We start from the raw sequence: 26712 nt of genomic DNA, 5'->3' as shown, positions 1-26712 counted from the left end.
AGCCGAGATCGCGCCACTGCACCACAGCCTGGGCGACAGAACGAGACTCTGTCTCCCCTAAAAAAAAAAAGAAAAAAAAAGCGCCCTGGGCACGTACAGGTATAGAGCCCAAGTGTCCAGGATTCCTTCCGGCCAGCAGACTGGTGCCTTGTCCATGGAAACCGCTCCCTTGATGGGGAGGGGCTGGCTGTGACCTCAACAACAGTGAGAGCATACCTGGCACACTGAGCAGGGCTACCTGGCATCTGGATGGCACACTGCATGCAACGCCTGCCACAGAGCCTGGGGTGGACTCACTGGCCATCCCTGAGACAGCGTCTACAGGGAAGGGGGTGCCCGGCCCCTGATTTCAAGGCTAAGAGGAAAAGACCACAGCAGCAAGGGCATCTGACACAGCACATCAGCCTTGACTTTCCCGAGCTAAAAATCCACCCTCGCCACACGCAGAGGATGCTCTCCAAGCTGCAGAGACCCAGGGGACTCTCATGCTGTGGATCACAGTGCAATTCCGTTCACTACATATGGAGACCCTGCTATGTGCCAAGAACTCCGCCAAGTGTGGGATGGGGACCCTTCCTTTCATCGAGAGCCAGAGCCTAAGAAAGAAAAAGATAAATCAAGCTAAATGTCAAACATGAGAAAATAAGCAACTCAATTTAGATTCTCTTTTTCTTGAAGAAATATCAAGTATTCAACTCTTGGGATTTTAAAATTAAGAACGAGAAATATAAGACTTCATTTGATAAATATAACAAACACTTAAAAATATACTTCTGTTTACCATTTCAACAGTGAGGCGGAGGCCCAGCTCAGAGGTCTCATCGCAGCAATCTATCTTAGACAAGGTGACCCCACGGACAGAGGGGCCAGAGTTTGACACCCACCTTTCTGTCCACCCACCCCCCACCCATTCTCACACCCAACACACAGTATCCAACAGGCAAGACACCTGCAAGACAGTGAAGGAAGGAGTGGGACAAGTCCCTGCTCCCTAGGAGAACACAGTCTAGCAGGAATTGCAACAGGAAAACATACACACAGCCACCAACAGGGAAGATGGCAGAGGGTTCCAAAAGCTATCTGAGAAGGACAAGAAAGCTGCTGGGAAAATCCAGACAACATCAGAGCTATCACAACCTGCCCACAGATAGCACAAAGTCTTCAGGGAGAGGGTGTGCCCTGGGGAGGATCTGAACACGCAGAAAGACTGAAGGGACATCAGAGTATAACGCACAGCACAGCCGGGGCATGTCGAGGAGAATAGAGGGAAGCTGAAGAATGGGTTCTGACTAGTGTGAGAGGCCCTGAGGTGGGCTCTGGAGCCCTGCCTAGGAGAGCTGGCATTGAGGAAGGCGAGGGTGCACCCTCTCAAGCCTGAGATGCACAGGGGTGGGGATCCAGTGGGGGTTTAGACACCTGCACCAGGTTGGTTTCTGTGACCGTGCATGTACCTAGGCCCTGGTGATCTGGGAGGAAGCCACACTTAGAAGTTCCTGGTCCCCCAGTAAAGTCACTTCCAGCCACCAAGCAGCTGGCCACATGTTGAAGGAGCGAGGGACGTGGCTGTGGTCCTGAGGTCTGAGGTTGAAGGAGAAGCTCCCCTTGGACTCCTCAGAGGGAAATGGTAGAAGGGCCTGGCTGTGAACACCACTGAGTTGGTTTGAGGACAACTTGGCATTTCAACATGGGGACGTGTAGTTCTATTTTGCTGGGTCCCGGAAAGTTGCAGCTGCCCAAGCTGGGATGCCTTTTCAGGACAAAAGCACACCCCAGACTTCACTTTCAGGCAGAGCACTGTGCCGAGCAGAGATGGAAGCCAAACATCTGGATCTCGGCAACTGCCTGAGTCCTCGCTGGAAAGAAAGGACTGCAGAGGGCCACGACCTGGGACCCTGCACCCTGGGAGAGTAGGTGGGGGCCTTCTAAACCCCCAGGAGCAAGCACTCTTGAGGGAGTGAGTGGAAATGTGCAGGAAGCAGGCAGGAGAGGGGTGTTCTGGGGGCAGGCATCCCCCACTCACACTGTCCAGGGACAGGGCGTCCTTTTGCACCCAGATTCCAGCCTGGCAGACTGCTCCAAAGCCCTGCCCCACCAGTGTCCTTTATAGACAGGGAGAAAGGACAATTGTCAGTTACACCCATGCCCTATAGCTGTGACTTTTCCTGTATCTTTTCTGAAATCTTATCTTAAAAAAAAAAAAAAAAGCCTGATCCTTTACTAAGTCTGTTCATCTCCTTCCTCTCTCCAGTAATCCATTCTGTGTCTCAGAATCTTGAATTATTCACATTGACCCATCTCCGCTCATCAATCTTCCATAATTTGATACAAACCAAGACAGGGCAGCATTTAACCCAGTGGCCTCCCACGTTCCTAAGCACAAGCCAACCTCTTCTGAACGGAGGTAGCTCAGAAATAGTAAATGCTCACCCTACATGTAACACTTTAAGATGGTAACTCCCTCTGCCTTCGCTTGTCTCAATCATCTTTACAATGATTCCTCACCACCTCTAGGTGATAGCACAGTTCCCATCTCAGATGGGCCCGGCTGAGCAGGATGGCCGGGCAGCCCCTCTGCAGAGCACTTTGGCCACACACAGCACCTTTCTGACCCTGCCATCTCTCCCATGGAAACATACTCAAATGCTGGAAAAGCTTCAGTTACAAATAGGTGCACCTGAGTGTTCTTTACAAAACAGCCACATATCAGAAGCACTCCAAATACACCATGAAAGGACAGGAGCACACGGATCGGGGGCACAACCACTCAATGGAGTATTCGCAGTCACCTGCTCCTGCTGTGTCTGCTGAGCCTACCACAGACTGCCTGAGAGTAACTTTTATTAATTTAGTACGTTATTTTAAAATATAGGCAAACATTTATAATACACACTTAAAATAAGCAAGAGATCTTGTGCATGACAGGACACATCCACATAAAACACACACTATATACACTCACACACGGCAAGAACAAAACACAACCCGATGCTCAGCGTGATTATGTCACTGTGGCGGGATTGGTTGGTTGGTTTTTGTTTTTACCTTCAGATATGTTCACAAATGTATGTAAATATGGATAAAGCTACTGATTGAGCCATTTTTAGAGTAGCAGAAGGCTGGAAATAACTCAATATCTATCAATAGGTGATTAGACATTGGAATTCCTTGTAGTCATTAAAAAGAACGGGAGTGGATCTGCCTGCCCTGACAGGGAACAATCTGTAAAGTAACAAAAGCAAGATCCAGAAGAGTAGGTTCACTATGCTTCCATCTATGTCTAGAAAAAGTAGAGGGTTGTGGGGAGAGACATAGAAATATATGGCCGGGCGCGGTGGCTCAAGCCTGTAATCCCAGCACTTTAGGAGGCCGAGATGGGCGGATCACGAGGTCAAGAGATCGAGATCATCCTGGCTGACACGGTGAAACCCCATCTCTACTAAAACTGTCTCTTATACACATCTAGATGTGTATAAGAGACAGGGTGACACACACCTGTAGTCCCAGCTACTCAGGAGGCTGAGGCAGGAGAATCGCTTGGAGGCAGGAGAATCGCTTGGACCCAGGAGGCGGAGGTTGCAGTGAGCCGAGATCGCACCACTGTACACTATGTCCTGGGCAACAGAGCAAGACTCCATCTCACAAAAAAAAAAAAAAAGAAAAGAAAAGAAACACAAATGTAAATGTGTGTCTGTGTTACCTGTGCATGTCTGTACATGGATGCAATAACTATGCAGGGAACTGGAGAACCAGAACTCAGTGATATGAGATTTGATTTTTCCCTGCAGATCTGAATTTTGGGAGTGCCTGTGGCTTCTTGTAAAACATTCTTAAAAAAGGGTTTTAAACCAAAATGGACTCCCAAATTTCTCTCCCTCTGGACTGTCCCAGCAGCACTATTCCCCTCCTCTGTGGCAGAGCTCTGCATTGTTGAGACTTCTGTGCCCCTGTGCTGTACCCCCAGGGCAGGATCCTCCCCTCTGGTCCTCTAAACACTCACTAGTTAATCAGATTATCTTGGGCAGGTGAGAATCATTCCAAAGGAGGAGGGGAAGCCAAACCTTCTGGGTCACCCCCTACCCTCACCAGCTAGCACAGCAGGTCCCAGATCACAAATAGAACTACTATTTGTACACTGGCTGCGGTCTACAAAACACCCTTCATGTAACATGACCTTCATGACAGCTCTATGAGGCACCCAGCAGCATCTCCATGTTACAGCCAAGAAGACTAAGGCTCAGGAAGGTTAAGTGAATTCCCCAATTCCACCCAGCTCGGAAATGACAGGTCAAATGTCCCCAGAAGCCTGTGCATTTCCCACTTCCTGGTGTTGAGAAACGGAGAGGAGGTGCTGGAAGCATGTGCTTTTCCTTTCTTGGTGCTAACGAACCCTTTTCAAATCAAACACTACTTACCCTTTTAACCTAGATCCTTTCTGCTGCATTTCAATTAAACTTCCTGTTGTTTCTAACCCACTGGTACAAAGCTGTGCAACTGTGTATTTCTAAGACCCCAAAGACAGGGCCAGAATATAACAGGTGGACTTGTAGCCAGTGAATGTCACAGAGGTAAGGAGGGGGCAGAGCAGGTAGGAAACTGCTGGTTCTATTGCATTTTCTCCCTATAGTTTTGGGAGAGAGGGATGTGAGGCCCCAGCAATGTCATCTGCCTTTGTTTTACCTTCCATTTTCTCCCTGTTTGGACTGGAAGTCTATAACTGGTCCCATTGTATTTTGAGAGCAGATAACTTACTTCTTTAGTTTCCCAGGGTCACAGATGGAGAGGAATTACGCCAGAATGGGTCATACCCAGAACCTCACCCAATACTGGATTTAAATAATGGGACTTAGGACTTCTGAGCTGACAAGATTCAAATAGGATTTGTTGAGCTGATGTTATCACAGGATGGGACCTCCGGGGACCTTGGGATGGAATGAATGCATTTTGCATTTGGGATAGACCTGAATCACTCGGGGGTCAGATGGCAGCCTGTAATACACAGAATCACAGCCCTCAAAGTGTCCACCCCCAATCCTGGAACCTAAGACTATTCTGCATCACTTAGCAAAAGGGGCTTTGCTGACATACTTAAGGTTGTGAAGGTTATGACGGGGAGATTACCCTTGGTTATCTGGGTGGGCCCAATCTAATCACACAGGTCCTTAGAAGCAGAGAACTTGTGCTGCCTGGAGTCAGATTCAGAGCGCAAGAGTCAACTCACAACCCACCATTGCTGGAGAAGTCCATGCAGAAAACAGGGGAAGGAGTGCAGGCTGCAGCCAGGGCAAAGACCAGCCCCGTGACAGCTAGCAGGGAAGGGCCCTCAGTCCCACAGGAGTGGACGTCAGCTAGTGACCTGAATGGGCATGGCCGGGAATCTCCCCACAGTCTCTAGATGAGGGCCCAGGCCAGCCCACACCCTGACTTTGGCCTCCTGAGACCCCCAGTAGAGGACCCAGCTGAGCCCACTGGACTGCTGACCCATAGAACTGGGAGATGAAAAACGGTTGTTGTCTTAAGCTACTAAATTTATGGCAAGTTGCCATGGCAGCAACGGAAAAAGAGTATGTCATGTCAGATTCAGAACAGCCATATGAAATCACTTAGCTCATCACTTCATTTCTGGGGAAACTGAGGCCCTGAAAGAGAAACACAAGAAAAAGGCTACACAGCAAGAGGCAGAGAGCAAAGAGCCTTTTCTGGGGCAGTGTCCACTCTTAGAGACCCAGGGCTCTAAGCCCAAAACCCAACTGCGGAACACTGCGAGCACTTTTGTGCATGAGCATAATCAATCACTGCTGACTCAGAAAGCCTGCAAATACTTCCCAGCCTATCCCCCTCTCTGTGGGAGAAGCAGGATCCACACAGAGCTGGGCTTTATAAAAAAAAAAAAAACCAGGTGGTCCTCAGGCCAAAGAGGGAGGACAGATGCAGGATTCTGAAAAGCCACAAAACCTAGAGAAGGCTAGTTCTCCAGCCAATGCCATCCACATACATCCCCCCGCAGCTGTTAGCTCTAATTAGCGGGTTCGAAGGAAACTAATTTCTGCCTGTCAACAAGGAATGGTGGATTAGAAGCAACTAGAGAATGAATGACTGCTCGGTGAACTGAGCTATCACCCCTCCTGGGGTTACAGGCAAGACAGACCCCAGCCTCAAAAGACCCCAGCCTCAAAAGACTCACACCTTCCCCTTCTCCAGCCATGGGGACAGGAGCCTCCTATTTAGCCTCAAATAGTTTCAAAAGGCTGAAAAAGTCAGGGACAGGCCGATAAAGATGGCAAAGGCACACAGGGCCCCAGGCTGGGAGTATTGGCCCCACCGCTGAGCCGCTGACGGAACACTCTCAGCCTCTGTTTTGACTCTCTGCACTTCAGACCCGCAAGCTTGGGGCTTGAACTCTCACCTTCTTTCTGTCCCTCCCTGCTGCAAACAGTCTGAGCGCTGTGCGTGTGTCCTTGGTCTTGGTGCACCCTAAGTCCCTTATGCCCAGGTGCTTCTGTGCATGTGGTCCCCACCGTCCCTTCCATTTGGAATGTCCTTTCTTCTCTTCTTCAGTTTGCAAATTCTTACTCGCCCTTTGAGCCCTGCTCAAATGTCCATGTTAACATTGCGAGTGCCTTAGGGAGGCCTTTTCTTCAAAGCACGTGGCTACTCCTTCTGTGCTGCCAGAATATTGCTCACTTTCCTATCATATTTATTTTAACCTCATCTCATCAGCAATTGGGGTCTGCCTCTCTCTCTCCCCTGGGCCTTTCTGAGGGTGGCCACTTGGCTATGCAAGGAACCAAGTCCCAGCACTTCTCTCTTCCCTCTTTGGCCTCATGTTTCTCCTCTGTAAATGAGGGAGTTCAGACAGGCTGGGTAGAATCTTGAACCACCCACCCTCAAGGCTGGGGAACACAGGAGAGCCAAAGAAAATTCAAAAGTCAGGCAAAGGCTGGCAAAGCATGAACTCTCCTCACTCACGGTGTTGCTGAATGGAGACTTCAGGGCCTCCTGGAGTCTGGAGACTATTTGGGTTTGAGGACCAGGCAGGTCTCCTCACCCCAGAGGCTGAGCAGCTGCCTAAGCTCTCTGATGCCGCTAAGCCATTGACTCATTCTGCAGCTCTGAACCCAGCCTTGACCTCTGGCCTTCGGCCGGCAAGCAAACTTGGGCTTGGACCAGGGACCTCCCTGGAAACCAGATGCAGCATCTAACAAGGAGCTTCCCGGGCGGGGAGCGTGGCCCAGAACAATCTCTTGCCGTATGACATCACCCTTCTCTCGTTATCCCTCAGAGCAGGGCTGGGGTCATGGCCTGCCACGCCCTGACCCAGCTCAGGCCCAGGGTCTCTGTGCTCTCACCATGGCTCCTTGTGGAACACATGGCATGGAGGCTTCATAGCACATGCCCCTGGGTTCTAAGTCTGACTCTGCCACTTGCCAGCTGTGTGATCCTGGACAGCACTCTGGAGCCTCAAGTTCATTTCTGCTCTTCATCTCTGCCCCTTCCCTGGTATTTCCCAGACCCTCAGTCTTTCAGAGGCCCCTTTTCCTGCCCTCCTCTGATCCCTTCTTCATATCAGGTACAATCAAAATAACAATTACTAAGAATCTTCGCTGAGGACCTTCTGCAGGCCAGACCCTGCAGCAAGCAACTGGATGGGTTCTTAGCCACTGCACACTTGCCACCACCTGTTATCTCCATTTTACAGTCAAGGAACTGAGAGGCATTCTAGAAAACGGTTCACCCATGGCCTTGCAAGGAAAGTAACTGCCCGAATTCTCCCTGTTCTTCTTCAAGTCTTTGCTTAAATTTTGCTTGTAACTGGTGTCTTCCCTTTTCCAAAGGGTGCTTGCTGGGAGAATCAATGGAGCTAATATGTATAAAAAAGCTTGTAAGCTGTAAAGTGCAGTGCACAAGTATGTGGCTGCTACATTAAGGCTTCATGACCTCCTGAGCTTTCTGGGTTTCGTACTGCAGCTTTCTTTTTTTTCCCTTTTCTCTCTCTCTTTTTTTTTTTTTTAGACAGAGTCTCACTCTGTCATCTAGGCTAGAGTGCAGTGGCATGATCTTGGCTCACTGCAACTTCCACCTCCCAAGTTCAAGCAATTTTTGTGCCTCAGCCTTCCAAGTAGCTGGAACTACAGGCACGCACCATCACGTGAGGCTAATTATTTTGTATTTTTAGCAGAGATGGGGTTTCACCATGTTGGCCAGGCTGGTCTCGAACTCCTGACCTCAGGTGATCTGTCCGCCTCAGCCTCCCAAAGTACCGGGATTACACGTGTGAGCCACTTCACCCTACCTGTGGTCCAGCTTTCTGACCCACAGAAGGACAGCCTCCCTGCTCACCCAGCCTCTCTGTGCACACCCACCGTGAGAGTGGCTCGCCATCTCCTAAGGTGGGGGCAACACTTGCCGGGAGAAAGCACCGCTCGGTCCTTGCATGTGCCTTGTGGGGCCTGCTCTGTGCTCTGGGATCTCGGACTGTCCGTTTGCCTCCTCTGCCATGTGATGTCTCAGAGCCTCAGTTTTCCTGCCTGTAAAATGGGGCTGATGATCCTGGTCTTGCACGGCGGGTGGGAGGATTAATGATATCACATATAATGCAGTGGCAGATCGCGGGGTCTGCTGAAGGTTGCTTCTTTCACCATTTACACTGTTAACTTCATTTCCACTCTTGTAAAATAGAAGGCAAGGGACAAAATACAGCCCAGGAATTTATGATCCAAAAGCGATTTTCCCCTTAAACTGCTTTTTACATGCCCCGCCTGTGGCTTCTCTCCCTCAACAGAACAAAAAATGAACAGGAGCCATTTTCCACCTCCCCTACTGTGTGTGACACAGGGTTCTGCAAACGTCTGATTAAATTATTGGTAAAAAAAAGACTTATAAATATGTATACCCAACAGATAGTTCTTATTAAAAGCCCAGACTATGTGAGATGACATAGGGTGTTCAAACTGCATTCCTCAGAAACTCTAGGCTCCTGTGAGTGAGGACTCACAAATGTCTAGTTTGAATCTCATGGATACAGACGGTGCTATGGTGTTAGTAATAACGGCTCCAGTGCAGTGAACAGTTGCAAACTACGAGGCTTTTGCTAAATTCTTTGCAAGCATTAACTCATTCAATCCTCACAGTAACTCCTTGAGGTAGCTATCCAGTGTCATTTCCCCTCTTCTAACAGATGAAGAGACTGAGGCACAGAGAGGTTAGGTAATTTGCCCAAGGATACACAGCTAGTAAGTGGCAGAGCTGGGATTTGAACTCACCCGTCTGACTCTAGAGAATGCATTCTCCCATAATATGCTACTTCACAAAATCATCGCCCCTCAGCAGGCTCTTCCAGCAGCACTGCGATCCATAACTCCCAATTTTCAACACTTCTATTCACCATGACAACCTCATTAATTGACACCCTATTTATTGTTAAAAACTTGAACTTATGAAAGGGAATTATAATAACAGACCCTTGCTTTCTATGTTGGGGTTCCCAGCAAGATTTCATTTGAAAAAGGAGCCCATTGCGACAGAAACTGAGAAGACCACCAAGATTAAGTATGGGAGGGAACCCCAAGGATGACCGCATAACCACCCTTCCCACCCCTTCAACCTGGCCAGGCCCTTGACTCGGGCAGGACTTCACACCCAGGCAGACTTCACACACCAGCACCCAGGGGCTGCTGCCTTCTGAGGCTGCCTTGTCGGCAGGAGTGTCTTCCAGCATTTCAGAGGATCTGGATGAAGTGGGCATCCTTCATGAAAACCCTGCTGCACTGTGCCAGGAGAGGCCTTTTGGAACTGGCCTCAGAGCTGGTACTGGATCTTCCTCTGGTCACCTCGGGCCTCTCCGGCCTTGGGGTCTGGAAACCTTTCAGGGACCATGGAGGCGGTATCTATAGTGGACCACCTGCTTTCTCAGGATGCTATCTGCCAGCCAAAAATGACCCCAAGAGCTCAAACTTCCTGGCCTGTGCAAGCCTCGTGAAAGATTCTGGTGTCCCTTCCACTTGTGCTTAATTACTGAGCATGATGGGGAGGCTCACTACCTTACAAGACAACCCTGCTGGACACACCTCTCAGTGCGAGAAAGTCTCACTGTAAGAGAGGACAGCAGAACCTAAGGTTCCTGAGCAGATTCTGTAAGATAGAATTGTTTAGTGTGTGTGTGTGTCTTGTTTTCTTAATTAAAATCTTACAAGAAAGCCTCCAATGTCAAGTTCTTGGGTTATGCCTTGACCTGGAGATTTTGGGCCCTATCCAGGGCTCTGACCCAACCCTGTGCATGCAGAGAATGGGTCTGTTTACATAGAAACCAGTCACATCATCCCGAAAAACAACCTCAACTCGGAGACACTCATCTTGCCAGAAAACAGCCAAAGATCAGGCCTCTCCAACACAGGGAAGCACCACAATTCTTAGATGCAAGCTCAGAATTCCCCGACACGTGGCTCAGTGGCTGCCTTCATCTCTGGAAGGCTGGACAGTCTTGGGGCATTCTCAGGGAACCAGACGAAACACATTAATAATTCGTCACTCAGAAATTATTATGAGTTTATTGTCCCGCTGACCCTGAGTATTATAAGCATGGATAACAAATTCTCCAAGGGCCATTCCTGAGCATAGCCAGGCAATCTAAGGAAGTGTAAACCTTCTGCACAAGATTGTCCCTTTGTTACTGCAATAGTGTGTGCCGTTCTTCCTCTCTACAGTTTTTCATCACTCCCTGGCCATGTGGACTCAGGCAAATGGACAGTCTCTGTAGGTTGTCCAATTCCGAGCACCTGCATTAAGAACATTTCCATCCTGAAGATTCATACTCCACTGTGTATCCTTATTTGACAGCTGGAGAGTCAGGAAGCTCTCAAAGGGATGAACTAGAAAGAGGCAAGAACCATTCCTATAGACATCCTCCCTCTGGTCCTAGCTCCATCATTCTTACTGGCTTAAAAGTCATGTCGCCACTCTGAACCTGTTTCCTCTTCTATTAAAAAAATAAAACTGGATAACTATGCCCAAAGGGACGTTCAGCAAATTGCACGCAATGAGGCACATAAAGAAGGAACCGCACAGCAGAGCTGAGAGCCTGGGTGCTGGAAACTGCCTGGGTTAAAACTCTCGCCCTGTTGCAGACCAGCTGCGTGACCTTAAGTCCTCACCTTAACCTCTTTGTACCCTAGTTTCCTGATCTGCTGAGTACAGACAAAAAAAAAAAAACCAGCATCTATGTCTCAGGGTGATTTTTCAGATGAACTGAGTTAACACATACAAAGGGTCTATGACAGCACCTGGTACAGGGGGAGCTCTATGAAGCCTCTTATGTAGCAGTGTCTGTTTGCCTCAGCTCCCAGCACAAAGCACAAGATTGACAATACTCTTTTTGAAAACCTGACTCAGCCCTGGTGTCTGCATTCTCTCTCAGACTCCTCACGGTGCTCAGGGATGAAGAGACCGTCGCCACCACTTGTACAGGTGAGAAAACCGGGGCTCAGATCAGAGGGCAGGGTCAGGGTGCAGGTGGACTTGAGGTCATTCTCTCTTTTTGCTGTGCCATGCTGCCTCTCTGGTTCTGCCATCTGCACCCACCAAATGCCACTGACCACCCTGAGAACCCTGACACTGGGAAGTTCCAGACTAGCCAGAGCTCTGGTTTATTCTGCACTGAGCCACTGTGCTGTAGCCACAGCTGGAAGGCCACCACACTACACAGACGAAGCAGCAGCTAAGCCTGTTGTCATGCCTTGACCCCTTGATGTTTAGGCACCTTTCTGTAGCGGCTTCGTCACCCCACACAGCTGACAATAATCGTACTAGAGTACTAGCTGATCTTGGTACCTCCCACCCCCTCTTGCTCTAAAACTTTCCATAGCTCCCTACTGTTTACAGATCAAATCAGTTCACCTGGAGGTACAAATCCAAATTAAACGCACTCCTTTTCAAGAGTCTTCCCAGCCTTATTCCCTCCTACCATCCCTCTGGTGTGGCTGGGCCAGTCTCCTCTTGGCTCCCTGGACTAGCATGTTCTTCCGGGAAGAGCACTTGGATGGGAGACCTCAGCGCCACTGCTTCCAAACCACTCCAGAGCAGTCATAGGTGGGAGAGCAGCCTGAGACCCAGCTGCTTAAAAATCACACAGCTCAGTGAAGGCCTGTGATCTAAATCCAAGCCTCTCTACACCCTGAGGACCACGTGGAAGGGCAAATACTCTTAGCTACAGTTTTGAACTACTTGCTGATCTTACCCTAAACATACAAGTCCAAAGAAATGATCTGAAGTGCTTAGATAATTCAAGTATCTTTGGATCGTGACACTTCTCTCCAATGGCGTGTCTTTCAAGTAAAATCCACATCTTTCACAAGGCCCCTGCCTATCCGACTTCCCATCGCCTTCTGCACCCCACTCACAATGGCTTCCTTACCTCTCTACCAACCCCACAAAGGCCTCCAGCCTCAGCACAAAGGGCCTTTGCCCCTGCTGTTCCCTCTGCCTTGAATGCCCTTCCCCTTGGGATGTCTGGTCATCCTTCACGTTTCACTCAAGTTCACCTCCTCAGAGCAGCTTTCCCTAATCACCCTGTCTGAAGTGTGTCTTCCACCAGTCACTTTGTATCACATTGTTTTTTTAATTCTTCTTTTCCATAAACTATAATTACCATGTTCACTTATTAGTCTGTTTACTGTCTGCCTGTCCCCAGCACAAGGAGTCTGTTCACTGCTGCATGTGGAGCTCAGAGAGCAGCACCCAGCTCAGAACAGGTGCCTGATACACATCTGTACTCATGGAATGCACGGACTACCAACACAGCTTTCCTCTTTGGCTGTATCCTATGCCTGACAGCCTCATCCCCATTGGAAAAGCTGGGGAAAGTGAGGCCCAAATACCTCAAGGAAATCCAGACTCAAGCTGGAACAAAGACTTCACTCCTCTTCTGGGGCTCAGCTGGCCACGGAGACCTGCTGCTGACATTTCACCGAAGAACTCCGATGATAAGACTCTCTTCTATTAGCGAGAATTATATTCACACCTCCTACAGGGAGAAACCCTGATTTTATGAAGGTAAAACCACATTGTGATTAACACTTAATCAGGATCTTATCTACATTACAGCTCTGCAAGGTAAAAAAAATAGTTGGGGGGTCTTAATAGCATGCTAGTAATGTTACCATGAGTGTGTTCCTGACACGATTTTCTTATTAGGGTCCTTCCATGTAAATTTTATTGCATTTAATTAAAAATTATTGCTAAAAGAAACAGCTGCAGATGGTCTTATTTTAAGTCAGAAAATTAAAAACTGAGTATTCTCATCAGTCAATTGCAACAAGAAGCACAGCCACATGCATTAGGATGTGATGGTTTTGAGATTATAATAATTTTCATGGCATTTCTAGGTCCTTTCAGTGAAACTTAATGAAAGCTCTGCATGAGTTCATTTGTCAAAAACATAATAATAAGAAGGCTCCTGGCTTACAGGCAGATATAAAGATACCAATGAATACCACAGCTAGGATATGCCAAAAATCCAGCCACACGGCTCTCAGCACCAATGGAACCAGTCAGCAGGAGGCTTAGCTGCAACTCTGTCACATTCCCACCGAGGATTGATAGCTGAGGCTGTAAATCACCTCGGTTTTACAATGATCTGTTATTTGTTGCTGCAGCGCTGTCTACGGTAGTAAAAAATAAATAAAAGTCAGGTTTCACTCTCAGAGAATCACCTCACAAAATCTTTATGCATTCTAAGGATTCTGGGGGTGCACTGACAGGTGGGGAGGAGGAAGGAGGGGATGCTTATGCTAGATTTTGTGCTAGATTCCAGAACTGCAATTGCAGTCACTATTCTAGGTCTGGATGGCCCATACAATGACCTCCCCACAACTTTATTGCTTGGCTTGTCTCCTTTACTCTTAAAGACTGAATTCCTATTATGTCTTGCTGTGTCCTTTACTGGAAACCAACTCAAATCTTTTATTTGGACCAGACTGTAAAAGACAAAAGAATGAAAAGAGAAATGCAAAGGCAGATGCAATCTAGCTCTGGAGTTCATCAGCGTTGGAGAACTATGGTTGCTGTGGACATCCTGGTGGCAGAACGCCGCTCCTCCCCTGGCCGCAGCCACAGCCCCAGGTTGGTCATTCTCTCTTGAGGGGACCACTACAACCATCTCTTCACAAATCTCCCGGCTTCCCAACCCTTCATCCCCTCCATTCTCCACCCTGCCAGCAAAGTATCCATGCAATGCATCATCCACACAACGGCGCTCCCCTGCTGAAAATCGCTATGGTCTCCCCCCTGCCCAGGGGATGGCAGACACACTTGTCACGCTGATATACAAGGCATTCTCAGCTGGGCCTGCCCTGCCTTCCCAACTCCATGCACCTGAGCTCCAGCTGAACACTTCAAGGTCCTTTCGACCCTCCAGACTCACACGCAGGCTTTTTCTCTTCCTGGACTGTCTCCATCATGAACTCCTGCTCCCCATCAAGACCCACCTCAGCCGGGTGCGGTGGTTCACACCTGTAATCCCAACATTTTGGGAGGCCGAGGCAGGTGGATTACCTGAGGTCAGGAGCTCAAGACCAGCCTGGCCAACATAGTGAAACCCTATCCCTACTAAAAATACAAAAATTATCCAGGCAAGGTGCTGGGAGACTGTAATCCCCCACTTGAACCTGGGAGGCAGAGGTTGCACTGAGCCAAGATCGTGCCATTGCACTCCAGCCTAGGCAACAGAGTGAGGCTCCATCTCAAAATAAAAAAAAAAAAAAAGGACCCATCTCAAATATCCTACAGATACTGAAGGCTCCCCTACTGCCCACTCCATAGCCAACTGTACATACCACTAACCAAGCTTTATCACTTTATCACCCCAGGCTCTAACTGCCTCTCTATCCATCTTTCTCCTCAGCCAGCCTAAAAACTCCGGAGGGCAGAGATCTGAGTACCTTTACTACCTAGAACAGTGCAGACAATCAGCAGATACTCAGGGAATGCTAGCGGACTGAGTGAGGGAGTTGGCTGGGCTCACTCACAATGCTCCTACTGTTACACTCAGGAACGAGAGAGAGAGATGGTGTTTGTGTTTAGTCCTTAAGCCTTTCAACGCCATCTCCTCCACAGAATCATCCTCCCTGTCTGCAGATGATGTGACCTATTTTCCAGAATAAAGGTATCGAGGTACCTTCTGAATGAAGGAAGACATTTTCATTGGAGTCCTATTTCTTGTATGTTCTCTCCTCTTTCTCCTGCCTCCATGTCAAAAGCCTACTTTCCCTGCAGTGTCTACTAAAGTGTCACTTTGTCCATGAAGCCATCCTGCCCGTCTCTGGACTCCTACTCTTAGGGTCCTGAGCCTTTTCTACCTTGCATTTCAGTGACTTGGGTCTAAGTCCTCTTCCTACCCCAAGACTCTCAGTCCACTGAGGCCAGCAGTGGTACCTGGTCCCCCTCTCTCTCCTTCCACACATCACTCCATGCAATCCTTGCCCGAAATGAGTCATTTCACAAACAGCCATCACCAGTGAGTCAACACATTCACCTCCTGGGTCTTCCTGCTCCCTCTCCTCATATGCATGCTGCACAATGTGGCCCAAACACAAACTCCTGGGCATGTAATTCGAGCTGCATTTCAACCATAAGCTGTAACAACCCTGGGCTGGCGGAGCAGAATCCTGAACTGCTCTGTCTGCAATGCACAAGCACACACGAGCTGCTGCCCTGGGTGGGTGGGATCTTCTGAGGTTCTCCTAATGAGCATTTCATCCCAAACAGATGGCATGCTCCAAACCAAGAACTCCTGGTTGCTCCTCGGGCACAGCTGGCCACACAAGGGCAGGGGTCCCCACAGTGGCCTGCAGGGGGGAAAGACATCTGAGTACCTCATTAGCAAGTCCCAGGAAAGCTCGCTGTATTGATGAGTTGCCAATAGAGCGACAAACCCACCAGCCAGCAGAAAAGAAAGGTGTCCTTTCACTTTTCCTTGAGTCTCTTGGACCAATAAGCAATGTTAACACTTTGGGGGTGGCTGTGCCACCCTGTCTCTTGCAAGCAGGACACTCAACAGGTTTGGATTAAGAATACCAGAAAATGTGGCAATTTTCGACCACAGGAAACAGGTAGTAGTGGAAACAGCACTGGATTGAAAGTTGCACAGACTTGGGTTCTGACCTTGGTTTGGCCACTTACCATCCATGTGACAGAAGATAGTTCATGTCATGTCATCAAGCCTGTTTTCTCATCTGGAAAATGGGAACTGGAAATTCCTACCTAACTAACTGTAAGTTGTAAGTGAAATAACAACTACAGTCATAATAATAGAGACAGGCAGTTTTACTATGATTATGGAATCATAAAACCCCTAGCCTTGCTGTCTTTGGTGTATGAGGCAGCTAATGATTCCAAATCAATACTGCTCAGATGTTGCCGGCAGCCCTGAACCCATCTCATGAGAAGTCAGAGGCACAGTTCCTGCCACATCCCATGGCAAAAGCTTGCAAAATTCATGGTCCTGGTTTTCCTGATGTGATGTAAAGCCCTAAACGTTAAGTCAAACACATGCAGAAGAGTCATTGGGTGTGTATGAGAGAGAGATAGAGACAGACAGAGAGAAATACACAACAAGAGGAACCAGATTCTCCCTCCCAGATTCCACACCTCAGGAATCAAACTCAAATCCTGTATCCCCCACTATGTGACCTCGGTCATGTCACTTAGTAACAGCTAATGCTTACTGATCATTTTACCATGTGCTATATTAACTCCTGTAGTCTTAATGACATTCCAAGGCAGGTACAATGATCATCTCCGTTTACAGATAAGGACACTGAGGTACATAGAGGTCAGAAACTTGTTCTAGGTCACAAAGACAGTAAGTGTAGACCAATACCCAGGCAGCTTGGCTCCAAAGCCTATGTGCTTAGCCGTGGTGCTTTCACAGGCTCTCCTCGGGCCACAGTGTCCTCATCTGTAAACAGAAAAAGCTATCATAAATGTGTCAAGAACAATATGTACTAATAGATGAGGGTAGTGGGGAGAGGGGCAGAGGGGGAGAGGGGAAGAAGAGGAGAGGTAGAGAGGGAGAGAAGGACGGAGGGGAAGAGAGAGAGAGAGAGGGGAGAAAAAGCCAGTGCAGCAACATGTGCATGGTATAATCTGGGTGATGGGCACATGGGCGTTCACACTAAAACTCTTAACTTCTCAACAAGTGTGAACATTTTCATAACAAAATGTTGGGGAAAAGTGGCCTCAGGGATCTGTGCTGACGTATAACGCTGACTGCTATCATGTAACACACAAACATATGATGATGAAGATTTAAATGAGACATTCAGGACAAGTGAGTTTGTGTCGTGTTTTGCGTAAAACAGCTATGTAATGACTGTATACAAAGCACCCAGCACTGTGTTGCTAAAAACAGGTATTTAATAAATGATATTTCTTTCCCCTTGTGAAGCTCAAAATCACCAACTCATCAGTATACATTTATTAAACTTCTAGTGTATAACCAACATATCAGGGTGCTATTGGATATTCAGAAGTGAAGATTGGGTTCCCCTAGCCAAGACTATTGGTCAGTGACTTAGGACCTAAGACAGCCTATCTGGAAACTAAGGATGTTGGAGTAGACTTCTGCTGAAAACTTTTTTTTTTTTAAAGTGAGAGTCAATTCAGGGAAAAAAGAATGCTTCAGGGATACACTTCATTTAATTTTTCTTTTCAATCAGGTCTGCTTTGTCACCCAGGCTGGAGTGCAGTGGCGTGATGACAGCTCAATGTAGCCTGAAATTCCTGGCTCAAGTGATCCTCCCGCCTCAGCCTCCTGAGCAGTTGGGACTACAGGTGCGTACCACCGTGCCCGGCTATTTATATATGTGTGTGTGTGCATATATACATATGCACATATGCACACACACACATATATGTAGAGATGGGAGTCTCACTATGTTGTCCAGGCTGGTCTCAAACTTCTGGCTTCAAGTGATCCTCCTGCCTTGGCCTCCCAAAGTATTGGGATTACAGGCATAAGCCACTGCACTCAGCCCAGGTATACATTTTAAACTAAAGAATGATAAAACCTTCTTTTGTATACCATTGAAGAAATGGACACAGGTAATACATTTGTTTTATAAAAGACTGGTAACAATATTACCATAGCTACTAACATGCTACTATCTGTGCAAATCTCAAAGGAAGTAACTACACAGAAGAAACTTTACAATCATCCATTAGACCCTGAGCTGCTGCTCACTCAGTTTCAGGGTCACTAAGGGCTCTCTGAATTCTATTATATGCTGTTTCTTGAAGGGAGATACTTTTAGTAGAAAAAGGGCTTGGATTTAAATAACACGGAATCACACCATGAGAGAGTTACTCCGTTCTTAGTGCTTTTGGATTCTTCTGGTTTTTCCAGGTAGAAAGTCTCCACGTGGCACACACATGTCTTTAACACCTCTCCCTGTTTAACGAAGAGACCAGGCTTCCAGTTCCCAGCCTTGGCAAGGAATCACCTCAAGCTAGTCTTTACCCGTGTTGTTTTACTGTTCTATCTTATTTTTACAATTGCCTTCTATTTATGGCAACTGATACTGTTTTTCCATTTCCCAATAGTGACAAAAAGTTTCCGTTACATTTTTCTAAATAAAAAAGATGTGCTGATTTAAAGAAAAATAATACGTCAAAGTATAGGCAGTATAATGGAAATGGTAAATGCAGTCCAGGAAAGGTGAAAGGTTGAGAAATACACAACTGCTCCAACCTCACCATTTTACAGATGCGCAAACTGCGGCCCAGCCTCTTCCAAGGTCCCATAACAAGTGCGGGGACCTTAGGCTTTGAATCCATGTCTGGTGCACTGACCTGCCTTCAGTCAGAGCTATGGGTATTTATTTTGGCTTCTGCCTCTAATCCTCACACTAAAGCAAGGTATGGGGCAGGACAAGTAGCAGAAAGAGGAAGGAACTGCCTCCCCACCCTCTCATCCCATCCAAATCCAAGTACCCCTGGGCACAGGTCTCAGATCAGCAGCACCCCCTCCACTCTGTACTCAAAGCCCCCATTCAGGCAAACAGGCAGGGTCCCCCAGCCCCTCGACAGTCACTCATGCCTCTCGGCAATATGAGTCTCAAACCTCCCTTGCCCAGACCTGCTCCAGCCCAAAGTGGGGATTTTTCTCCCCCTTTGCTTTCATCTGTTTCATGCAGGAAAGCGGAAGAAAGCTTTGCTCACTGATTGATGTCCAAGAGGATGTGGTTCCTGCATGGGAGATTTATCCCAGTCAGTCTGGCCTTTGGCGAAACAGCATCAGAGTGGTGCAACCGTGCTTTTGAAATTCAGAGTCTAACAGTTCAAGACACTCAACCAAGGCCCTAGGCTGTAGCATCAAATGTGAGCTAATGCAAAGAAAGCACCTAGCACAGTGCTTGGCACACAGGAAGCAGTCACGATCCAGGAGCTTTAGCGTTGTCTTAGATATTTTATTCCCTATTGTCATAACTGTCTGGATGAAAAGGCCTTTTTGTTCTGTTTTTGCACAAAGTACAGATCAAGGCAACAGGTCCTTCACATATAGCCAAGCAGCCTGTGCACTGCACCCCCCAGGTGGCACCATACATAGACCAAAAGGTGAAGAACTTACTCTTGGGATTGTACGGTGCACAGCCTGCACAACCCGACCTGGTATTCCCTCACATAATTCACTACAAATTCCTGATCCAGAAGTCAAGAAGTCTGGGTTTGGACACTGATTTCTCCAGTAACTTACTCAGAGATCTTACGCAAGTGACTTTTCCTCTCTGTGTCACAGTTTCCTCTTCTGGAACAGGACTTGTGTCTGAAGTTTCCTCCAGCTATAAAATTCTGTGATTCTACAGAGGCAGATTTCGATTTTTGAAGGGCTGTTGTAAAAAAGATGAAATAAGCTCCCTCACCTGGCTTGAGAGAGAAGAGCCATGAGTTGGGGAGGGATATTAGAGAGGAACAGTATATGCCTCAGTCAGAAAGAAACTCTTCTTCATGATCAGAGTACACAGCACCCGATGAGGCAGCACTGGGAGTGATGGGTTCCCTGTGGCTGGAGGATTTCAAGCACCTGTTAGAGGTGGGCAGTCTCTTCCAGCACAGAGTTTATTGTTGCAAAGCTTGGTTCTGCTTTCCTCAGTGCTAGGAGGCACTCGGCTGGGGACAGGTCTTGTCCACTCACGCTGATTGTTATTAATGCAATGAACTGTTGGCTCTGCCTCTCTACCCCTCTTGCAGCTCGCATGAGTCCACATTCTCCAAATTAAACTCAGTCCCTCGGGCTGTGCTGGTGTTTACCTTTGCTCTAGCAAACAAATCTTTTCATCCTAGAAAGAACTAATAAATAAATCGCCTTACCCAGACTTGGGATAGGGAGAAGATGGAGCCGGGATGGGGAACCATGAAAAATACTCAAGAGAATTATCCATGCAAACACTTCTAGCAGCTCTACTCCAACAACAGCTAATGCTAATTGCAAATCATCCTTATCTAGGCAAGACTGCGGGTCCCCTAGGAATTCCTAGCAACAACAGCTGTGTAGGACTGGTTTAAGTTTCTGCACGTGAGGGAAAAGAATCACAGGATTTCTTTTAAAATCACAACCACTTTGGTTTTTCGTTAATTCAGATCAGGTGGCCCCAAACAGTGCAGATAGTTTAGGGCAAACTGCATCCCATTTAAATTGTGTCCACAATTCCATGAGGAATGGCAAGATTTGTCAATTATCCACTTGGGATGATCAATGAGGGGCATTCAGTCAGTCTTGGGAAGGTAGGGTCAGAACACCCCCACTGTTGTTCAATAACTTCGGTGTCTCACTCTCACTTTCAAAGTGAATCAATTAAAAAAAAAAAAAAAAAAAAACAAGCTTGGATGTAGCTCTTCAAGACTTCCATTCAGAAATGTAGCTCAGGGCACCATCAGCTCTTTAAACCATTTAAATAGTCTTTTCTAGTTCCCTGTTGCATACAGTGTATATTTACTCAACAAAAAGGTATCAATCCGAATTTAGGGTATTTTCCTGATGTGAAAGATATTTAGTTTGGCAAGATTCCAGAACCTTCTCTCTTGGTGACTGTCTCAGAGAGGAGTAGCAAAGCCATCTACCTAGGAGATAATGAGAACTGTCTCCCAAATAATGTAAACAAAAATGCTCTTACATGTACCATATTTGGCATTTTATACACTGCTTTCACACAGAATATCTACTCTGATTCTCTTTTGTTTTGAGACAGTCTCGCTCTGTCACCAGGCTGGAGTGCAGTGGCGCGATCTCGGCTCACTGCAACCTCCACCTTCCAGGTTCAAGCGATTATCCTGCCTCAGCCTCCCAAGCAGCTGGGACTACAGACGCACGCCACCATGCCCAACTAATTTTTGTATTTTTAGTAGAGACGGGGTTTCACCATGTTGACCAGGATGGTCTCAATCTATTGACCTTATGATCTACCCGCCTCGGCCTCACAAAGTCCTGGGATTACAGGCGTGAGCCATGGCACCCGGCCTTACTCTGATTTTCTTAAACCCCCTACCGTGAGGTAGCATGAGTGCCATCTCACGGATGAAGTAACTGAGGCTCAGAGATACAAAGCCCCTCACCCCAAGTCAACACAGCTAGTACGAAACAGAGCCTGAGGCTGGAAAGCAAGTCCATCTGTACCCCACACCCATGCTGCCTCTTGGATAGTTACAGCTGCCGAACAAGAAAGGAAAAAGAACGTCAGGTACCTTTCCACATCCTGGTCTGCGCTCTGCTGTTTGCTCTCAAAGGCGTTGAAGCTGCTCATGTCCACGTAGCCATCATTTTCGTTTGCTGTGGACAGGGCTCTGCTCTGATCTTCAAACAGCTTCGTGAACGCGCCAGCCCTGGCAGGTCTCCGGGGTGGAATCTGGATATTCTCATAGTCCGAGTTCATGGCTGGAATGTTCTCATAGTCTGAAGTGTCAGCGCTGGGGAAGGAGATGGACCGTGGCTTGGTCAGTGGCAAGGGCAGGAAGGGTGGCCGGGAGCGGTCTTCGAAGGACTCCACTCTGGACACCGTCCTGCTGAAGGGGACACCTTTCCTCTTGCCATCTCTATAAAAGATGAGGGAGGAGGGGGATTCAGAAGCCCGGAGCTTCCCAGTCCGAGACTTAAGCTGAGGGGAGTTACTGAGGCTTCTCCGGTCAACTTCCAGAATCCTGGAAGGCCCGTGGTAGCTGGATTCTGAAGAGGACCTGGAGGAAGACACGTTCACATCCACGTGCAATTTGTTCTCGGTCTTCTTCTTAAATGTCAGCGCCAGGAACCGCTTAAAGGATGACTTCTTCTTCTTGCACTTGTCTGGGGAGTCGCTCTCGATCAGGAGCGAGGGAGAGCTCTTTGTGATGGGCTTCTTGGTGATGCAGGCCAGGTCAAAAGGAGGTGGGATGTCGACCATGGAAGAAGGCGTGGAGGTGCCGCTGGACGGAAGGTGGTTTCTCTGGGAGAAACTCCCAGAGGAGCCAATCACACACGACAGAGAGAGATTGTCCTCTTTCCTCTTTATCCTATGGTCATCCAGCCCTGACCCCTCAGGCTCCTGGTACACGGAGACCGGAATCTCTCGGCCTTCCACGGAGAACGACCGAGGGTATAAAGTAAAGGCCCTGGGCTTTGCTGGCAAGGCCCTGCTGGCTTCCAGGGGCTTCCCCTCCAACGACAAAAGCGTCTTTCCCACTTCCTCTGTGGCACCTCCAATGCCAGGGACTGACGAGCCTGCCTCAGGTCCGGTTTCTTCAGGGACGGTTTCTGGGACATAGCCAGCCACCTTCCCAGAGTGGGGCCGGGTCCTCGTGCTGGTGTTCTTCCTGTCCGCAGAGACCAGGCCACCCTCTGACTCACAGTTCATTTCTTCTTTCGAGCCATAACCACCCAGGGCGTCCGATGCAGCCTGCCCTCCTTCTCCAGGGGCCGCCTGACCCGGCAGGCCCACTCCCATCACATAGGGGTCGGCCAGTGCATCATCCAAGGCCTCCTCCTCCAGTACGACCACCACATCAGGGGCTGCCGCTCCACCCTGCACAGAGCCACACGAAGGCCCCACCACGGGGTTCTCCTCCGCACACAGCCCCGACTTTGGTGCCTGCTCTGATTCTAAACCTTCCGCTGATTCAGAAAGAGGAGAACAGCTCTTGCTGCAAAAAGAGGTGCTCTCGGTTGGGAAGAACTCATAGGGGCTTCCTGTGAGGGAAGTCACAAAGTCCTCTGTGCAGTCATTCTCAAAAGGGACGATCTGGCAGCTCTCCTCGGTGGGCTCATCCTGTGAGTGGTCCTCCTGGGTGGCAGCTGCCACTTCTTGGCTGGTTTCCTCCTCGTGGTCAGGTGGTTCACTGAGGTCGACCTGTTCCCCACCTGTGACACCCATGGCCTCTTCACATCCCTCCTCAAGAACCTCAGGGCTGTCTGTGGCCGTCTCTGCCTCCTGGATCCCCGTGGCCGGCTCCTCCTTCTCAGGGGGCTCCTCGCTGGCTTCCTCAGCATCCTGTCCCATGTCCTCCGTGGGCCTGTCAGAATCCAAACCCTCATCTGCCCCTGCTGGGTCTGTGCTGGCACAGCCTTCCCCATCATCCTCCTCTGCCTCGCCAGGGGTGTCGGGGGGCTCGTGCTCCTCTCCATGGATGTGAGGCAGGAGGAGGTCACTCTGGAAGACTGCCTCTCCAGCCCAAGAATCACCGTCCTCCAGGCTGCACTCCCTGTGGGGCTGCACCAGCTTCTCTTCCTCCTCACTTCCGGACACCTGCTCCAGTGTCCCTGGTTCATCAGCGCAGCCCTCCCTTTCATCCTCAGGAGCGAGGTCTGTGCCTTCCTCACCGTCTCTGCTCAGCACTCCTGCCCCTGGAGCAGCAGGGGCCACCAAATCCTCACCAGCTCCCGCCCCATCCAGGCCACATGCCTCGCCTCCCGCCTCACGCTCCTCTTCCTCTTCTCCAGAGGCCTCCGGAGACATCAGGGCTTCATTTCCCACACTGCCCCCATCCTTGGGTTCATCCTCCCTCAGCGGAGCCCTGGGGACTACGATGTAATCCTCGTCAGTCTCTGACTCAGAGCACTTCGGGATGGACCGGGGCCCTTCATCAGGCCCCCTGTCTACACAGAGCAGCCGCCCGTTGCTGCATTTGTTCAAGCTGTCATTCAGGTACACACTGGCTCTCCACTCGTTTGGGGCAGTCAGCCTGGGCTTAGGGGCAATGGGGGGCTTCGGACCCCTGAACATGGAGTTTGGACTGTGAAGACTATCGGGCCTGGGTGAGGAAGGGAATTTGGGCACAGTCACTGGCGTCAGTGGACTGGTAGTCTTTGGCTTGGGAGCAACAGGTGGTTTTGGCGAATCTAGAGGACAAAAATAGAGAAAAGGAGAAAAAGTACAATTAACTTTATTTCCATTCAGAGTCTCCTACACACCACTTGCTGGGGACATTGCAGATGGTTCCATCCGCCCATGTGAAGCCCACCTCCCGTGCTTCGTGTTAGGCTTATGCCCTCCACCAGAATCTTTAAAACCCCTCGATTTTCCACTAAAGATTCATTCTGCAAACAAGGTGAACAGACCTTTGTTCTACACACAGCCAACTAATGAAAATCAACCAAATGAAATCCTGCGCTCCTCAAATGAAGTGTCCGGGTCAGTGCATTCATTCATCCAGCAGCTACTGATAAACACTTTCTATGAGCCAGCGACCACAAGAAAAGGCTGAACTTGCCGGCACCCTCCCTGCTGCCCTCATGGAGCTTACATTGCCCCCTTCTACAGCTACTCCATTGGGTACCCACTAGCTACACACATAGCACTGCAGACGGCAGGGTCTCCTAGGGTCAAGAGAAGACAGACTCTGCTGAGAACTCACTGTTGAGTTAGAATAACTGGAGGGTAGAGCCAGGGACCCTTGGACTATTATGACTGAAGAGCTGCCATCTCATCCCTTCATGAATGACACTCCAAAGGTTTGAAACAGTGATGTGTGCTTCTGCTGGGGGTCACGTCTGGAATCTGCATGCCTCAGGACTGTGTCCAGCCAGGCCTACACCCATATTTCATGGGAGAAATTATATAGTACTTGCCAACATGGATATCTGCAAAAGGTCTCTTCCCTGTGGATGCTGAGGACCTACTGACCATGGCAGAATAAAAGATGTGGTGCAGACTACAGTGCAACAGGAATTAGAGAAGCATGGGCTGCTGTGGCCAGGGAAGACCTCTTGAAGAAGGTGACATTTTAGCTAAGATTTGCAGGATAGGAAGGATCTAGAGAAGGGGAACGGTCAAATGAGTGGTTGCCAACTTTTGAGCTCAGCATCTCTCTGCCACAAGACTGCCCATGCCTCCTCCCTGGCTTCCCTGTCACCTGCCTGGCCCCCTAAGCTCCCTTGCATACTGCGGGCATAGAATCCATCTCCATCCCAACATCCCTGCTTCAAAAGTACTGCCTGGATGCCCACCACCCATGGATTAGGACTCCCACGTTTCCCCTTCAGCATGGTCTAATCTCCCAGCTCCATTCCCACTAAGGCTTGGGTATGACACAAGTGGCCTCAAAATAACAGCCTGGCTCCTAACAGGAGGGAAGATGAAGCAGACTGCCAGGAGGAGGTCTCTGCCAGTAAACTCTTCTCTTCCCATGCATGTTAGGCCCACTTTTGTCCTTGAAGCACCTAACACCACTAATCTCTAATCCAGGGCTGTCCCCGGTATGTGAGCCACATATATCACCACATAGGTAATTTTAAATTATCTTATAGGCACATTAAATATAAATGGGCAAGGCTGGGTGTGGTAGCTCATACATGTAATCCCAGCACTTTCGGAAGCCAAGGCGGGCTGATCACTCGAGGTCAGGAGTTCGAGACCAGCCTGGTCAACATGGTGAAACCCCGTCTCTACTAAAAACACAAAAATTAGCCAGGTGTGGTGGCACACGCCTGTAGTCTCAGCTACTCAGGAGGCTGAGGCAGGGAAATCACCTGAACCTGGGAGGCACAGGTTGCAATGAGCCGAGATTGAACCACTGCACTCCAGTCTGGGTGACAAGAGCAAAACTCCATCTCAAAAAAAAAAAAAGATAAAAGTAATTTTAACAATATATTTTATTGGACTCAAAATATCCAAATATTATTTCAATATGTAATCAATATATAAAATGTATTAATGAGGTGTTTGGCATTCTTTTATTACTAAGTGTTCCAAACCGAATATGCATTTCACATTTGCAGCACATCTCAATTCAGACTAGCTACATTTTACATGCTCACTAGCCACATGTGGCTGGCTGGTGGCTACCGTACTGTGCAGCACAGCTCTAACTGGTTTAGACTTCTTCATGGGACTGTACCACTGGCACCTCAATTTCAGTATTTCTGAAGCCAAAGTTGGTGTCAGTGCCAATGGATTTAAAGGTTAAAATAGCCACTGCATCAAACCTATAATCCACACCATTTCATCCACATCAATGCCCAGGCCAACCACCGACATCCATACAATGACCCAGAATCTTCTAGAAATAGTGACTATCAAACTCCTTGTTTCCATACACAGTCAAGTGCATCCTAGTTTAGAAAAATATCTATCCAAATTAGTGAAAAACAAAAAATTGGAGCTTAAAATGATACGCTTCAGCTACCTGTCAGGGTGGGGTAACAGAGGGAGCCTTTGGAGCCTGGCTGATCTGGGTCAAATCCTGACTTTGCTACTTATC

The 26712-nt window shown here is 48.6% G+C and overlaps 1 protein-coding gene across 2 annotated transcripts in view; it reads right to left on the bottom strand.

The window, feature by feature from the left end:
* Positions 1-24340, bottom strand: part of FGD5 (FYVE, RhoGEF and PH domain containing 5) — a 114472-nt gene extending 90132 nt beyond the window's left edge. For both annotated transcript variants that reach the window (XM_011983638.1, XM_011983639.1), the window contains exon 1: positions 21730-24340. In XM_011983638.1, coding sequence (XP_011839028.1) covers positions 21730-24236 — 2507 coding nt within the window. In that variant the 5' untranslated portion in view covers positions 24237-24340. The remainder of the gene's footprint in view (positions 1-21729) is intronic.
* Positions 24341-26712: the final 2372 nt, after the last annotated feature.

This window comes from Mandrillus leucophaeus, unplaced genomic scaffold (genome assembly GCF_000951045.1).
Source record: "Mandrillus leucophaeus isolate KB7577 unplaced genomic scaffold, Mleu.le_1.0 Scaffold252, whole genome shotgun sequence".
In the NCBI taxonomy this organism is placed as follows: domain Eukaryota; kingdom Metazoa; phylum Chordata; class Mammalia; order Primates; family Cercopithecidae; genus Mandrillus; species Mandrillus leucophaeus.
Note: the sequence above shows the minus strand (reverse complement) of the source record. Positions and strands in the feature narration are given on the sequence as shown.